This window comes from Miniopterus natalensis, chromosome 9 (assembly GCF_054644295.1).
Source record: "Miniopterus natalensis isolate mMinNat1 chromosome 9, mMinNat1.hap1, whole genome shotgun sequence".
NCBI classification, from domain to species: domain Eukaryota; kingdom Metazoa; phylum Chordata; class Mammalia; order Chiroptera; family Miniopteridae; genus Miniopterus; species Miniopterus natalensis.
In genome coordinates this window covers 2,623,566-2,638,922 of record NC_142089.1, presented here as the reverse complement: position 1 = coordinate 2,638,922, position 15,357 = coordinate 2,623,566, and the positions used below count along the sequence as shown (strand labels likewise).

At 60.4% G+C, this 15,357-nt stretch overlaps 1 protein-coding gene across 1 annotated transcript in view; it reads right to left on the bottom strand.

Annotated features, from left to right (window-relative positions):
- Positions 1-435: 435 nt before the first annotated feature.
- EPHA2 (EPH receptor A2) overlaps positions 436-15,357 on the bottom strand; it is a 28,746-nt gene continuing 13,824 nt past the window's right edge. The window contains exons 4-17 of the mRNA XM_087820081.1: positions 12,893-13,048; positions 12,459-12,791; positions 11,866-11,981; positions 11,280-11,433; positions 10,720-10,819; positions 10,201-10,256; positions 9,826-9,951; positions 9,518-9,703; positions 8,718-8,779; positions 8,392-8,601; positions 8,030-8,179; positions 7,119-7,312; positions 6,380-6,535; positions 436-1,364 (exon numbers count right to left, since the gene is read on the bottom strand). Coding sequence (XP_087676207.1) covers positions 1,259-1,364; positions 6,380-6,535; positions 7,119-7,312; positions 8,030-8,179; positions 8,392-8,601; positions 8,718-8,779; positions 9,518-9,703; positions 9,826-9,951; positions 10,201-10,256; positions 10,720-10,819; positions 11,280-11,433; positions 11,866-11,981; positions 12,459-12,791; positions 12,893-13,048 — 2,105 coding nt within the window. The 3' untranslated portion in view covers positions 436-1,258. The remainder of the gene's footprint in view (positions 1,365-6,379; positions 6,536-7,118; positions 7,313-8,029; positions 8,180-8,391; positions 8,602-8,717; positions 8,780-9,517; positions 9,704-9,825; positions 9,952-10,200; positions 10,257-10,719; positions 10,820-11,279; positions 11,434-11,865; positions 11,982-12,458; positions 12,792-12,892; positions 13,049-15,357) is intronic.

Sequence of the window (15,357 nt, the reverse complement as noted above, 5' to 3'; positions counted from 1 at the left end):
TCCTCTTCTGTAAAATGGGGCCACCTATAAAACTCAGAGTGCTGAGGCTCCATCAAGCCCAAACTTGTGAAAATCTGTTGTAAACCTCAGAACTCAACATGGACAGTTGAAGGATGTATTTCACCAGCTCTGTGGAGATGTGTAGGAGGGAGGCCCACAGAGCTCTCACTGTCCTCCAGCCTCCCAGCCCTCCAGAAGCCAGGAGATCAAAAGTGACAGAGGCCTGTTGGCATGGAGGCTGGGCTTGGCTGGGCCTGCTCCCTGGCTCCCTGCCCACCTCCCACTGCCCCCACTCCCAGGGCGACATGACATGTGTGTCTTGGGAAAGAAGCTGTTTAAATACTCAGGGAGGGGGCAGACCCTTCATCCCCCCCACTTCCAACACAGAAGGCCCCTCTACTCCACTGCTCCCCCGAAACTCAAAACCAAGGCCAGTTTGATCCATCTGCAACTTTATTCCAGAGCAGAAATAAGTCATTTCCTAACAATAAATATAAAAAAAAATAATAATAAATTAAGGTTTGAAAAAGTTCCCAACGAAACAAAATCATTAACACTGACGGAGTCACGAATGTTGTCTAGAGAGGCGAGAGATGGACAGACCAGCCCCCGCCTGGGAATGTCGGACGCAGGCTGTCCTCTGCCCCAAGCCCTAGCCGGGCCCCCGGTCACACACACATTCTCTCCACAAAGTACAAAATATATATTTAAAAAACCTCAACACAACCAAGCATCCCGCGAGGGCCCTGGGGAAGCAAGAGTCTGGCCCACGGTGGGCCAAGGACAGGGCCCGGGGGTCATCCTCCGGGGCGCCGGAGGGTGGGGGAGCTACTGCGAGTCGCTCCATCTGAGTCCACTGTCTGCCGTCGTCTCGTGAGTGGGTGGGGCTTGAGGTACCCTGTTCCCATGGCCACGGGGTAACCCCCACCTCCTGACACAGCGAAGAAAAGGCCGGTTTAGAAGTGTCCCCCGTGTATGTCCTTGGCGGGGCTCCTGCCCCAGGATGCTGGGACCACGGCCGGGCCGCTAAGTGCTTGGCTGCTGTCCTCGGTGGGCGCAGCACCCCGGCCCGGGATCCCTGAGTATCTCCTCAGTTCAGGCCATGGCGTCGTCCGAGACCCCCAGCAGAGGCCTCAGGGTGGCACCAGTAAGAAATAGAAATAAATAAGGTCCCTAGTGGCCAGGGGCGGAGCTGGTGGGGAGGCCACTGTTCCTTCAAGTATTCTTGGCCGAGGGGGGCGCGAGGCCCTGTCGGAGCTCAGATGGGGATCCCCACTGTGTTCACTTGGTCCTTGAGCCCCAGCAGGCTGTAGGCAATGCGCTTCTGGTGGCCCGGCAGCCGCACCCCGATCTTCTTGATGTCACTGCGGGTGGGAGGGAGGGGGAGAGTCAGGGGCTGGCGTGGGAGAGGTGGGCAGCTGTGGGAGGGGGGCCGAGGTGGGGAGGAGAGGATGGGGCCTTGGGGACCTGCGAGGGAGTTCCAGTTAGGCAGAGGCCTGACAGAAGGATCCACCTCCCGAAAGCTTGCTAACTTCCGCAAAATTAAGGAGACGATAGAAGCACCAAGTCTGTGAAGTTTTTTCCTTTAAGTCAAATCTGCAGGATTATCTGTGAAGTAGGTGCTCTCTTCCCGCTCATTTTGTAGATCGGAAAACTGAGGCTCAGAGAGGTAAAGTCACTTGCCCAAAGTCACACAGCGAGGAGGTGGAAGAGCCGGGGATTGAACCAGCTGTGAACACTGCATTCCCTCCCCCAGCTCGGGTCTGTCCCTAAGGTCCCCTCCCCAGGCAGCACTGATGCCATCACGGGTGGCAGGGACCCTCCAAGGCTGCTGCTCAGACGTCTCTTCCCAGCCCTCACTGTATTTCACCCCCTTCCCTCCAAGCTCCCAGTGCTGCCAACTGACCAAGGGCTCAGCACAGACCTGCTGAGGGACCATCAGGGTTAAAGCCCTGCTGGTCTCTATGAGAGGGGCTGGCAGCCCACCTGGGGCAGGTGGCTCGCCTTTAGGACCCTCCATTTCCTCACCTATACAGTGGAATAATAGTGCCCAACTGGAGGCGGGACACCCCGGAAACCGGTGGCAGAGGGGGAAGGCGGCATGGGAACAGGGTAGGAAGGTGTGCCCGGGAGCCCACAGCCTCCCCCGCCCTGGGCCCCTCCATCCCCTTGTAAAACCACTTAGGCTCCCTGAGCCCCAGAGCAGACGGTTATTGCTCACTCTGGGAGTTTCCTCGCCCACCAGCCCAAACCTATGAAAACACCCAGGTTTTTATGGGCCGTCTCCTGGCTGTAAATGGAGCTAATTATATGGTGCAAGTTCCTATTTGCAATTCCGGAGACATGACTTTCCCACCGGCTCTGGGAGCCCTCAGAGGAGTGCTGAGCAGGGAGGGCAGACCCAGATGGGTGGGGAGGGTGGCTCTGGGACCTCCGGGAAGGGCTGGCAGCTCCCGCTGCAGCAGGAAGGCCGGGAGTCAGGCCCCTGGGGGAACTTCCTAGCCTCTGCTGCAGAGCCATTTCTAACCTAAGCAGCTGGGGGTGTCACAAAAGAAGAGCCCCCCCACCCCTGTAGGTTTCATAGTGTGGCTCCCGGACAAGCATCTGCATCACCGGGGAAAGAGGTGGGGTCCTGGGGCCGCACCTCTAGGCCCCCTGGCCTTGAAGTTCTGAAGTGGGGCAGGGAGGCTGCGTTTCCTCAGCTCCCGCAGCCCCCGACGCGTGGTCTGAGAAGCAGCGGCTGCTTCTGTCCGACCTCATCAGAGCAGCCCCGCTCTGAGTTCCCCGTGCCGCCCAAGGAGGCGAGAAAAAGAAAGGAGCCTGGAGGTCGGCCAAGAAAGACAGAGACCCAGGGAAATAAATCCGGGGCAAGGCCAGAAAGAAGACACGGTCCAGAGGCAAAGTTTGGGACCAGCTCAATAACCTAGTCTTGTTTTTTGTTTTTTAAAAATCCTCACCTGAGGATATTTTTCCCATTGCTTTTCAGAGAGAGTGGAAGGGGGGGGAGAGAGAGAGAAACATCGATGTGAGAGAGACACATTGACTGGTTGCCTCCCACACGCGCCCCGACCAGGCCGGGGATTGAGCCTGCAACCGAGGTATGTGCGCTTGACGGGGAATCGAACCCACAACCCTTCAGTCCCCAGGTTGACGCTCTAACCACTGAGCCAAACCAGCTGGGGCATCTAATCTTGTTTGACAAAGCAACGAATGACAAACTCTGTCGGGAAGTTCCCAACTGCAAGCTTACAGCCCAGCCGTTGTCTCCGAGAGACTGAAGAGCCGCGGCTCCTTGGCCAGGGCGGCCCTGCGGGAGCCCTTAGGAAGGGGCTTATTCAACGAGTTTCCAAGCACAGAGCTCAGGTACACCAGAAACACCGGGGGTGGGGATGCCCAGCTGCTGGTGAAGAGGCTTGAACAGCGGGTCCCACCAGCTGCACATTTTGGGGGGAAAAACAAAGAACCAGTGGGCTCTGTGAGCTATAGGAGGGCAACAGCCGAGACCTGGTCCCCTGGGCCCATCCCCTCATCCCCACGCCCTCCCGAGGTCTAGGACAGGCCATGGTACACAGCAGGCCCTCAGGAGTGTCTGCTGAATGAATGAATGAATACTTTAGCGGATCCTGAGCCACTACCCAGGCCGCCTTGGGCCTGTCTCCTAGACTGCTGTGCGGTTCATGTGACAGGGAGGGAGCTGAGCCTGCTTCCCAGGCCCGTCTAGGAGGCAAAGCCCTGGGCTGGGAGGCAGGAGGCCGAGTTCTAGTCCTGGACTCTATCTGAGCCTTGGGCCGTCCTGTCCTGTCCTGTCTTCAGGCCTTAGTTTCTTTATACGTAAAGTGGACATACAGCTGAGGCCACCTTTCTCCTGAGCACTCGCAACACCAGCCCTGGCCCCGGGGAAATTCTAAGGCCGCACCTCCCCAGGGAGCACCTACTACGTGCCTCCTGGACACAGGGAGAGGGGAGTGAGAACTGGCCTCATGCGCCCGATCATTCATTCACCCTGCAGACATTCCATCAGCGCCAGGCCCATGCCGGGGCACGCAGAGACCTCAGACCCATCTGCCCGCGCTCCCCACCCTCACAGGATGCGGGGTGCAGCAGCCTCGGACGCCGGACAGGGCCTGCTGCGAGGCTGAGTGCTTCTCTGGGGTGCAAACCCACCGCTCCATTAGCTCCTCAAAACCATCCAGAACCACTGGTCTAGCCAGAAACTCATGACTCTCAAATACCAACGTGGCAAGTGCTCAAGTGAGGACAGGTGGCAACCGCGGGACCCCAGGGGAATGTGTGGCCAGCCCCTTGGGACGGGTGGGAGAGGTCAGCGAGGCCTAAACCCGGAGCCCATGGAGAAAGCTGAACTCTCCGGCGACCAGCTCAGAGCCTCCCCCTGGGCTCCACGCACGTGTAGACACAGCCTTCGGGTTGAAAAAGTGCTTTGAGATCCCCATTTATCTCACTTATTTGAAACGGAGGAGGCAGTGGTGATGTGAGTCACGCAGACCCCGGCTCTGAGCACCAGCGGGCTGGTGGGAGGAGGAGGGTTGTGGAATGACTTCCTGCCTTTATCCAGGCCTTTTCAAAACACACACACACGCACACACGCACACACACACAGGCAGCCTCCATCCATCTGAGATAGCCCCGTCCGTCCGGCTCGTGGGAAAGGAACTGGCCGAGGAGCACCCCGGCTATTTCGGGAAGCCTTTGAGAACACGCTTCCTGGAAGCACTGCTGTTGCCCTCAGCTCTCTGCACCCACAAGAGAAGCTGCGCTGTCCCTGTCCTCGGTGGGAGCCGCTGGAGGGGCACAGGGAAAGGGAGGGGGGCCCAGGAACCCAGGGCATTTGCCCACGGGCTACAGGCGAAAAGCAGGGGAATAGAGGGCGGAGCCCCTACTGTGTACCAGGTGAGCCATCTGCATCGTGCCCACGCCGTGCCCACAGTGGGGAAACGAAAACCGAGCCTCAAAGGCGGAACCTAATTTGACCAAGGTCACCTGCTAGGGAGGGGCAAACATGGGATTTGAAACCTGGTGTGAGTGCAGAGCCCAAGCTTGGGACCCTGCAGCTGGCTGGCGACAGAAGACACCCCGGGACCTGTCTCCTCTCTGCACATCTCCACGGCTCCCTCCGGTCAGCCTGTCCTCGCCTGACTCCCATCCCCAGCCGACCCCGGGACAGGACAGGCCAGGCCTGGCGTGAGAGGCCTGGATGAGCAGCCTGGAAGCCCAGCTGAGTGGTTCTCACAGGCCCTGGAGAATGTTCACGCACAGGCCCAAGTCCCAGAACTCCTGTGACCCAGCGCTGTGGGAGGCCGGGTTGTCCCCTCCCTGCGGTTCCCAAAACCTCCCAGTCTCAGGGCCCATTCCCATCATGACCTTGGACCCCGTACAAGTGAAGCTATTGGGGACATAAAGCTATTTTTAGAGGCCCGAAAGGCTAAGAGGATAATGTCTTCTCTCTCCTGGGGCGGGAGGAAGTGTCCCTGCCAGGGCCCTGCCGGGAAAGGTCCCTGATGCTGGAGCTGGGAGGAGAGATGAGCGCCCGTGGGACAGCTTCACAAAGGGCAGAGCCCAGGGCTGGGCCGCAGGGCTCACAGCCACTCTGTGGGGGGAGGTGCCTGGGCAGGGCTGGCCCGGGCCCTTTCTCCTGGGCATCAGCCAGGGTGCCCACGGGCTCTGACCATTTCTTCTGGGCATCCTGGAGAGGAATGCTGCCCCTAATGGGCTGTGGCCTCAGGCAAGCTATGCAACCTCCGAGCCTCAGTTTCCCCACTTGTAAAATAGGGAAGTAATAGTAGCATCTATTCAAAAGGCAAACGGGACTCAATCGGCAACGGCTACAAAGGGAACCCACTCGCTTCCCAGATTCCTGGCTGTGAACTGTGTGACAGTGCCATCCCTGAGCCTCGGTTTCTCCACGAATGACCTCCACGGTCCTGAGCTCTGGACCCTGCCTGATGAGGGCTGGAATCCTACTCTGCCCCGAGTGGCCGCAGGGCCCTGGACAGGTCCCTGCAGGTCTCGGCACCTGCTTCTCACCTGTCCAGGGAGAACCCTGCGGAGCCCCACCTGCCCAGTTAACATGAGACGGACTCAAGCTGCTCCGTGCAGAGCCGGCCTAGTCTACCCTCGACACACAAATGCTACCGGCAGCGTGATAATTACTGTTACTCTCCCGCCCTGGAAAAAAGACGCCGGGAGAGGGGGGAACCGAGCAGAATTGCTGGCTGCCGGCCTGGTTCTGCCCTTCCTGGGAAGCCTCCCTCCCCAGTAGAGAAGGGGGGGAGAGGAGAGGAGGGGGGAGAGGAGAGGAGGGGGGAGAGGAGAGGAGGGGGAGAGGAGAGCGGGGGGGGGGGGCGGGCAGAGCCCCACTCACTCGTTGGTCATCTGCACCACCTTCTCGATGCTGGTGTAGCCGGCCGCCAGGAAGTGCTCCGTGTACTGCTGCATCTTGATGGACTCGAGCCACTCGGACACCGTGCGGAAGGGCACCCCCTCCGAGCCGCTGGTGCTGGGCAGCCGGATGGACACCCTGCGACACCAACCACCCACCCTCGGGTCAGGGGTTGCAGCGCCCGGCCCTCCCCGGGCCCTGAGCCTGCGGCTCCCTGACCTGGGCAGTTCTCCCAGCTGCCCCGGGCCTCAGTTTCCTCACCTGGGCGACGGGAAAGCCAAGTCAGGTGGGTTCAGGGAGCCCGCCTGGCATGCCGGGAGCCTCCAGCATTTGTGGCTTACTGCTTGCTGCCCCCTCTGCCCCCCCGACAAGACCGCCACCAATAACCACAGAATTTGCGAAACGTTAACAGAGCGTCTGAGGTTCCTAGAATCCCAGTCCCAGCCACTGAAGTAAGGAACTGATACTTAATTTCCCCGCCTCGGTTCCTCATCTACAAAAAGAGGAGCCACCTGCGGGTTGTTTAAATGCACTAACACACGCAGGGCTGGGCGCGGGGCTGGCACACTCGCCTCGGTGTTGCCGGCTTTCACCAGTGTTCCCCGAGCTGGGCCCCGTCCAGTCTAAGTAAAGCCTTGCCCGCTAGCCCCCGCTGGCCGCCACACCGAAGCAGCTCGGGGGTCAGCCTGGGGGCTGCCACAGGGGAGGGCGTGGGACTTACCGGGGGTCAAAGTCAGCCAGGGTCTTGAGGGAGTCGGGAGCCCGGATGAGCTTGTCCAGGATGCTGACGATGTCGGCGAACTTGGGGCGGCGGGCGCGCTCCTGCTGCCAGCACTGCATCATGAGCTGGTAAATGGCCGAGGGGCACTCCATGGGCGTGGGCAGTCGGAAGCCTTCGTTGATGGCTTTCATCACCTGGGGGTGGGGGGGACAGGATGGTAAGGCCAGGGTGCCTTCACAGCCCCTGAACCCATGCAGGCCCCCGGGGAGTGCCAGGGGACAGACAGGCTGGGCCTCCTTTCCTGAGCCGACACACACCCTTCAGAGCTGTCTCCAGACTTCCGTGGAGGAAGGGGCTCTGACCCTGACCCCTCACAGGGCACCCAGGCAGCAGCCACACTGCGTGCCCTGCAGCCAGCCTCCCTGCAGTCTCTGGGCGTCTCTATAAGCTGACCCCTTCTGCTGGAGCACTCTTAGCCTCCTTGTGCTCACCTGGCTACCTTACTGTGTTTTGTCCCAGCAGAGACGTGACCTCCTCTGGGAAGCCTTCCAGGCCTGTGCACACATACCCACGTGCACACACATGCATGCACCCACAGGTACATGCACACATGAATGCACACACATGCACACGCATATATACATGCCCATGCACACGCATGCACACCCCCCCCTAACTGGTTTCCTTGTCTTTCACTGACTAGTCAGAGACTGGGTCTGGAACCCAGCACAAGGCCCGGCACATGGTAGGCCCTCAACAAACATTTACCAAATGAACCCATGAATGGCCTGTACCAGGTGAAGACTGACCTCTAAAACTCTCCTCTGCCCAGCCCTTGGGCTTCAGGAATGAGGAGAGTTTAAGCTCAGGCCCAGGGTGGGCCTGGGCAGGACAGGGGTGGGGGTGCTCACCTCGTGGTTGGACAGCTCCCAGTAGGGCCGCTCGCCATATGTCATCACCTCCCACATGACAATTCCGTAACTCCACACGTCGCTGGCCGAGGTGAACTTTCGGTAGGAAATGGCCTCCGGGGCTGTCCAGCGAATGGGGATCTTGCCGCCCTGCAGGGGACGTAGGCCTGGTCACCATTGTCCTCTCTGAGCAGCTTCAGGGCTGTTGCAGTCCGGGCCCCTCCTCTGTGTCCCCTACAGGTGTCCCTGCCTCCCGAGGTCCATGCCCCAGGTGTGCAGGTGGGAGGACCCCACAGCAGGGAAAGGGCTGCTTCGCCCTCAAGCCTGCCAGCCCCAGCGGTGACAGCCCCGCTGGCACTCACACTGGTGGTGTAGGTGGCCTCAGGGTCATCCTCCAGCACGCGGGACAGGCCGAAGTCGGACACCTTGCAGACCAGGTTGCTGTTGACGAGGATATTGCGGGCGGCCAGGTCACGGTGGACGTAGTTCATGTTGGCCAGGTACTTCATGCCGGCCGCGATGCCCCGCAGCATGCCCACCAGCTGCAGCACGCAGAACTCGCCGTCCTTCTCCTGCGGACACAGGCTTCAGCCATCAGCTGCCAGCCGCCGGCCACCCCTGAACCAAGCAGGGCGCCCCCAAGCCTGCCGACCGCCATGGGTTCCAGCCCCCCCGCCCACATCCTTACCCGAAGGAACTTGTCCAAGGCCCCGTTCTCCATGTACTCAGTGATGATCATCATGGGCTTGTCTGCAGGGGCGGACACAGGCGTAAGGGGATGGCACAGGTGGGGTGGGCACAGGCGTAAGGGGATGGCACAGGTGTAAGGGGATGGCACAGATGGGGGTGGGCACAGGTGTAAGGGGATGGCACAGATGGGGGTGGGCACAGGTGTAAGGGGATGGCACAGATGGGGGTGGGCACAGGTGTAAGGGGATGGCACAAGTGTAACGGGATGGCGCAGATGGGGTGGGCACAGGTGTAAGGGGATGGCACAAGTGTAACGGGATGGCGCAGATGGGGTGGGCACAGGTGTAAGGGGATGGCACAAGTGTAACGGGATGGCGCAGATGGGGTGGGCACAGGTGTAAGGGGATGGCACAAGTGTAAGGGGATGGCACAAGTGGGGTTGGGCACAGGTGTAAGGAGATGGCACAGGTGTAAGGGGGTGGCACAGATGGGGGTGGGCACAGGTGTAAGGAGATGGCACAGATGGGGTGGGCACAGGTATAAGGGGATGGCACAGATGGGGTGGGCACAGGTGTAAGGAGATGGCACAGGTGTAAGGGGATGGCACAGATGGGGGTAGGCACAGGTGTAAGAAGATAGCACATGGGGGAGTGGGCGCAGCTGTGGGTATGGGTGGCGGGCACAGCTATGGACAGAGCCCTTGTTTGGTGGCCCTAGTGGGCAGCCCTCTCCATACCCCTGCGGGTCAAGCCTCCAAGAGTCCCCCACCCCACCCCCACCCCCGGTGACGAGCCTCACATTTGGAGACGACGCCCTCCAGGCGGATGATGTTGTGGTGGCTGAACTGGCCCATGATGCTGGCCTCGCTGAGGAAGTCCACCCGCTGCTTCTCTGTGTAGCCAGCTTTCAGCGTCTTGATGGCCACAGGGACTTCCCTCTTCCCCGACGCCTTCAGGGTCCCCTTGTACACCTCCCCGAACTCCCCTGCGGGCAGGCAAGGTGGGAGGAGACGCCCAGTGAGCCGGGCCCGGGTGCTCCCACCCCACACCAGGGGCCCGGGTGCTCCCACCCCACACCAGGCCCCCCCACAGGCGCGCCAACCTCACCTGCTCCGATCACCTTCTGCCGCGTGACACAGGACGGATGGATCTCGGTGGTGAACTTGAGCACGGCCTGGTTGGGGTCCTCGTACGTGTGGGGGTCCACGTATGTCTTCAGGGGCTTTAGTTGTTCTGGAGGGGGGAGGGGGTTGGGTCAGGGAGGGTCAGGGAGGGTCCCTGGGAACAGTTGCCCTAAAGGAGGTGGCAGATGGCTACGTGACCCGGGCCTCTGGGACATGGAGCTCCTGGCTCAGCCCTTTCGAGCTGCCCTGGGATGTCCTGGGAGTGCCCTGGCTGCCCGCTGCCCCCAGCTCGGCTGGCCACAGAGCTAAGGAGGCCTGTGGGCACAGCGAGGTGGGCAGGGAGGGCACCATGTCTCACCTGACTTGGAGAAGTAGACGTCCTCCGAGGACTGGCGGGTCCGCAGGCTCTTCCTCCTGAGAACCCCACAGGAACCAAACAGGAAGGTCAGCGGCCTGCTCCAGCCAGGAGCCCCCTGACCCTGCTCCGGCCCTGCGTGGGGACTGAGTGTGCCCAGCACCCCCCTTAGCTGGCAGAGGGCGCAGGGAAGGCCGGGGCGGGGTGGACAGGAAGTGACTAACGGGCTCCCTCCTTGGGTCCTGTGCCCTGTCACGGCCAAAACGAGGGCTTTCCTCATTAGTGCTCCCCAGTGCTTCCTGCCTGCATGTCCAGAGGAAGTGTGGACACACGGTTCATAACAAGAGATAATGACAGCCATGTCCCGAGCCCCACGGCCTGCCAGGCCTGGGCTGAGCACCCTAGAGCTCACTGCATCTTCACCCCCACCCCCAGAGGCAGGGAGTAGATCTCTTTCAGTCCCTTTTCCAGACAGGGAGCTGAGGTTCCTGCCCCTCCAGGTCCCACCTAAGCCCCACGAACCTGCGGTAGATGAAGAAGCCGACTCCTCCCAACACCAGAAGCAGGGTAGCACCGATAGCCACTCCGCCGATCACGGCCACGTTGGCAGATCCTTCCGTGGCTGTCGGGGAGACCAACTGATGACAAGGGAGCCCTCCCACTCCACACCCCCTGTTGCACCCCAAGGCCCACTTTAGGGACCCAAGACACGTACTGGGTGTTTTTACTTGTGGCAGTTCATAAAGATCTTTAGTCCCATTTCACAGATGGGCAATAAAGGGCCGTCCCCGGGAATACAGCTGGCACTCCCAGGTGCGTGGGGCTCTTTCCACTATGCGGGATTTGAGCTGGGCCTGCCAATGCCAGAGCCCATGTCCTTCCTTTCACACCACTGCCCTGAACAAGCGTCCCTTGGTCCCCTCCCCCATCAGCCCACGCAGGTCGGTTCTAGAATCAGGCTGACCGGGAGAGCAGATTTCTAAAGTTTCAACCCATTTCCTCCTCTCAGGAAGTCCTAGCTGCTCCACTGCAGAACCCTGGCCTGGCTCACGCCCTGGCCCGTGCCCTGGCCCCTGACTCACACAGTGTCTGGAACTCGTGCACCTTGCTGCGGGCTCCCTGGCCCTCCTGAGTCAGCGCTTGCACTTGGACCAGGTAGGTGGTGTCTGGAACCAGGTCATCCAGGGCCACGGAGAAACCCTCAGTGTAGCGCACGTTGTAGCTGTTGGTGTCCCCCTGGGTGGCCAGCGGGTGCAGAGGCAGACAGTGAGGACAGGGCGGGGCATCCGCTCAGCCCACCAGAGACCACCCCAGCCTAGCTCACTTATGTGTGCAAACTCAATGATCTCCCTATGGAGGGGGAAACTGAGGCTCAGAGAAGTCCAGTGGCTCAGTCAAGGTCACAGTCACCAAATGCCTGACCCAGAACTCAAACCCAGGTCTGCCTGATCCTCGAGACCTGGCTTTTCCCCCGCCCCCAACTGTTTCATCGGGGAATTCCAGAACACAGCGTCTTCTCTCCCACCAGTCTCCATTGCGCTGGCCTGGGAGAGGTGGCTCAGGAAGATCCCAGACCTCAGTTTTCCCATCTGCAGAATGGGGCTTCTTTAGGTCATCCACTGACTACCTATGTGACCAGCTGGGGTCCACCCTGACCCTCTGAGTTACCTTCTTGTGGTAGGTGACCTCGTATTTCCACACACGGCTCTGCTGAGGCAGGGGGATGCTCCAGGACACGCTCAGCGAGGTGGTGCCACGGCCCTCCAGCTTCACCTTGGGCGGCTCTGGACAGAACAACAGGTTGGGGAGGGGTGTGAGGAGCCACCCGGGGGGGGGTGAGTGATCCCAGACCCAGACCCATCCACAGTCCAGGTTCTTCAGACCCCCACCTGGGACTCTTAACTTCCAGTTCCATAGTACAGAGCCTCAGGCCTCAGCCCCTACATAGCTAGCAGGTCAGAAGCACTTATGATAAATAATAAAAACAGAGTGAGAGCCCACTCCTGCTGTAGCTTTTCTATGGGCCAGGCACTGTTCTGGGAGCCTTCTATAGAAGAATTTATTAAATCTTCTCACTAGCCCTGTTAGCCCATTTTACAGGGGAGGAGACTGAGGCTCAGAAAGGTTGGGTAACGTGCCCAGAGTCACAGAACTGGGAAGTGACTCCAGAGAATGCCTCTCTCTGAACACAGCTTAGCCCGGGGGGGGGTCCTCTGGGATCCCCAGTTGGGTGACGGCCACCACCACTGCCAGGCCCTCACCTGTCTGGTTGATGCTGACGCTGGCAGTGAGGAAGCTGCGGCTGGCCACCAGGTGCGAGACGCCGTTGCGGGCCTCTACGGCGAAGGTGTAGTTCATGTGAGGCTCTAGGTCACTGACCACCACGCTGGTGCGGGTCAGCTTATGCGGTGACTCAGAGTAGCGCACGCTGGCCTCGCAGGGCCGGCAGTCGCCCAAGTCGGGCAGGCACTGTTCGCAGGTGACCTTGTAGGTGATGTCTTCACGGCCCCCGTTGTCCAGGGGGGGCTTCCAGCGCAGCTCCACTTTGGCGCCCATGCCCACGGCCGTGAGGTAGCTTGGGGCAGAGGGTGGGCCTGCACAGGGGCAGAGGGCAGAGCTCGAACCCAGGTGGCCCCAGACATGTCAACCGCCAGACCCCGCTCACCGCAGCCACCCTCCGACTCCGGGGACCCACCTGTGCAGGGCATCGACAGCGGGTCCTGCGGCGCCCGGAAGTAGCTCTCCTCACACTCGCAGTGGGTGGCCCCCTCGGGGGACGGCAGGGTGTGCACCGGGCACGCCAAGCAGGGGCTCTCGGACGCCTCAGATTTGAAGAATCCAGACGCACAGGCTGGCGGGCACAGGGACAGACACCGATCAGTTTAACCAGTTCCCACCGCAGCGACTTTTCCAGTCCCTGGCCGTGGGACCCCGGGCAAGTCACTGAACCGCCAAGGGCCTGTTTTCTCATTGCTAAAATGTGCTGTGATGAGAAAACACCCGGCAAGCACCTGCCCTGCACTGGACACTCAGGAAATGCTTCATCCGCCTGCTCCAAACCTGTGCATCACTCCCCGTGGCTCTTGCAAGAAGCGCCACGCCCGAGCCGGGCATTCAAGGCCCACGTCTCACTCTTCAGCTCCCTGAGAACCCGGCCCCACACCTGGCTCAGCCCTGGACACAGCACGCTGTCTCTCCCTCAACTGTGCCAACCAGCCTGGCGGCGCCCCACCTGGACTCCAGGCCGCCCGGGGCGATAACTGTGTCTTCCTCACTGTTTGGGTGTGAGGGTTTTGGTTGTTGTTGTTAATCCTTCCCCAAGGATACTTTTTCCATTGATTTTAGAGGGAGGGAGGGAGGGAAGAGACAGAGGGAGAAACATTGATGTGGGAGAGACACATCGATTGGTCGCCTCCTGCACGTGCCCTGACAGGGGCTGGGGATCGAACCTGAGACCCTTCAGTGCGCGGGCCGATGCTCCAACCACTGAGCCACGCAGGCCCGGGCTCACTGTTTGTTTTGGTGACCATCAGCACCACCTTGACTCATCAGCTAGCCGCACCAGCTCCGGATGCCACCCCTGCAGGTGCCCCCCCCGATCCCAGCTCTCAGACCCGACCGTCTTCCCAGTCTAGAGATGCCTGATCAGAAAGCAGGAAAGGCCAGGCCCCCCGCATTTGCTCTGGACCTGTTTCCAGGACCGAGTCATTTCCGCCACTCACAAAGGCAGCCAGGAAGCAGATCTTCCTCCCCGGGCCCGCAGGTCCTGTCCTGGGCTCAGGCACCTGACTCCGGAGGCTTCTTCCTCCCACTGCCATAACCCTGCCCCTGCCCTACGCCCCTTCCTGGCTCACAGGCAGGAAGCTGCCCAGACACAGGCCCACCGTGCAGGGCTGCCCAGGGCTTGAAGTGGCCAGAGTGGAGTGGGGTCACCTTAGGGACACCTTCCAGAGCCTTACAATCACCAGTACCCTCCTTCAGCTTAACCTGGGAAGGGGGTCCCAAGACACTTCCAACCTCAGTGCTACGCTCACCCAACACCGGCTGACCCAGGGCTCTGTGCTCGGCCCCATGCTGGGCAGGGACCCTGAGGGGAGACAAAGCCCCTGGACTCAGGGAGCAGGAGCATGTGACCATGTCTACCACAAAGGAGTGGGCAAAGGGCTAAGGGGTGGAAACAGCCTTGGCCAGAGGTCTTGAGGAGATATTTCAGCTGGGGCTTGGCGGTTGAGTAGGAGTTCAGCAGGGTAGAAATATTGGGAAGAGGTAGGGGTGAGAAACAGCAAGACTAAGGGAAGTATGAGTGGCTTTGTGGACACAAAAGTCGGGGGAACAGCAGGCAGGAAAGGCTGAGCCGTCTCCAGGAACCAGAATGAGACGAGCCTTCAATGCCAGGCCGACAGCCACTGAAGGTTTCATGTAAAAAACAGTGGCACAGCCAGAGCCACACTGTTAAGAAAAACCTTGGAGAAAGCCTACCTCCTGTCCAGTCCCTTATGCGAGCAGAGGGGGGGAGTGGGGCTGGGAGTTGGGACAGGACTCAAGAGCTTGGGCATGTGCTGTAGGAAAGGGGGCTTGTCCAGGACAGAGGGGGTCTGGGACCCGACCCCTGCCCTGTGCAGAGCCTGGAGCCCCCATAACAAACACTGACCGCTGATTAAACAGCTGTGTGCAGCCCTGGCCGGTGTTGCTCAGTGGTTAGAACGTCAGCCTGCGCACCGAAGGGTCGCGGGTTCCATGCTGGTCAAGGGCATGTACCTGGGTTGTAGGTTGGAGCCCCGGCCAGGTCAGGGCACGTGCAGGAGGCAACCAAATGGTGTGTCCTCTCACATCAATGTTTCTCTCTCTCCGCCTCCCACCCTCCCTTCCACTCTTTCTAAAAATCTATGGAACAAATATCCTCGGATCAGGATTAACAACAGCAGCAGCAACAATAAAACAACCACTGTGCGCAGCCCCCGGGCCAGGTGCCTGCCCTTCGTTGACTCCCCACAATAAGCCTGCGGCACTTGGGCCCTGTCACATCCACTCCTCTTTGGAGGAGGGGAATCGGATGTCCAGAGAGGCAGAAGAACCCGTCCCAGGCCAGCGGGCTCCTAGGGCACAAAACCAAAACCTAAACCCAGGACTCTTGACTCCGAGCCCCTCTCCGTTCCCACG